The sequence below is a fragment of the Acyrthosiphon pisum genome, unplaced genomic scaffold, assembly GCF_005508785.2.
Source record: "Acyrthosiphon pisum isolate AL4f unplaced genomic scaffold, pea_aphid_22Mar2018_4r6ur Scaffold_21701;HRSCAF=24638, whole genome shotgun sequence".
NCBI lineage: Eukaryota > Metazoa > Arthropoda > Insecta > Hemiptera > Aphididae > Acyrthosiphon > Acyrthosiphon pisum.
The window spans coordinates 8,289-9,666 of NW_021771197.1; the positions used below are offsets into that span (position 1 = coordinate 8,289).

The 1,378-nt window shown below is 30.6% G+C and overlaps 1 protein-coding gene across 1 annotated transcript; it reads right to left on the reverse strand.

Moving 5' to 3' along the window:
* Positions 1-347: 347 nt before the first annotated feature.
* On the reverse strand, positions 348-764 carry LOC115034954. The gene is made up of 2 exons (XM_029492549.1): positions 551-764; positions 348-467 (listed from the first exon to the last, which is right to left on the reverse strand). The coding sequence occupies exons 1-2, from the start codon at positions 749-751 to the stop codon at positions 348-350; spliced, it is 321 nt and encodes a 106-aa protein (XP_029348409.1). The 5' UTR covers positions 752-764.
* Positions 765-1,378: the final 614 nt, after the last annotated feature.

The following is a 1,378-nucleotide window of genomic DNA, read 5'->3' on the forward strand; positions in this document are numbered from 1 at the left end:
ACTAATTATTAAGTATCTCGAACACTATAAATATAAATAAGTATAGCATTAATTTATATAACCTTTAGTTATAACTATTCTTTTTTCAATAAACCCTGTAAAATGTAATTGCAATGGGCTAAGTTTATGAATTGATACTACCATCTCAGTTTTACTTTCATATACATCCACAATATCAATAAACCAATGATTAGGTAAATTAATGAAGCACTTATTTCTCAAAATATTTGTGTACAAGTCTATTTCAATCTGTTAATTGTTAAATTAAATATTATTATTTATGGATATAGGTAATATATTATAAAATAAGTAAATCAATATTTAAACTTAATAGTCACTTAATATTATCAATTATTTAATACTTTATTTACCTTCCTTCTTTTGGCTTCAATCTGGCAGTTTTCATCCTTCTTAATTATTACTGAAGGAATAGCTCCATCCAAAAGTTTAGGAACTTTAAGACATATCTAAATAACAATTTATCATTTATTGAAAAATAGTTATAAATTATAACATAGGTACACTGAAATAAATAATAATAAATTCTTACTCTGTATTTATTTTCACCTTCACCAGATTCCCAAGTACTCTTTATATCACTATCCTTAAAATGTGAAGCACACACTCTGTAACTTTTTTTAAGATCAGTTTTTAAGGCATTTTCCCATTTATTTCTTTCCTCTATGTTTTTAGGAACCCCGAAAGTGGTTTTTGAAGCTTCATGTGGATATTTCACACAACAATTAGCCATAATGATATATTTTTAAAATATTAAATCAAATATCTATATCTTTTGCCGTAACCATGGTCTGCTACTCTGCTGAGTGCTGGCCTGGCAAATCTGCATAATATACTATTATAGCCGTTTAGTTCTATCAAACGCCGTAGATAGCGTGACAGGCTCATCTTTTTAGTCACGTGACTTTTCAATAAGATTCCGGCTCGGCTTATTGCGTTGTTTAGTATAGGCCGTTCCGCAACCATATTATCTATAGCCGTGGCTCTCTCCAAAGCTCCGTTAGCTTCCGGGTGATAAGAACTTGTGTTTATCTTATTTATTTGCAATAATTTGCATACCTCGGTAAATATTTTACTTAAAAAATCGGTTCCCTGATCAGTTAATATGGTTCGCGGTATACCGTGTGTGCATACAAAATGTGTTACGAATGCTTCAGCGATAGTATTAGCTTGGTGATTTGGGAGAGGGATACCCATTGTATATTTTGTTAAGTCACATTGTAGTGTTAATATATATGTGTTCCCTGCTAATGTAGTGACCAGTGACCCAACGATGTCTAAGCTTATTTTTTCAAAGTTCAGAGCTAGTTGTCGTGATTACCATGGGTTGTTTATTTTTTTATTCGTGACTTTTTTCTTT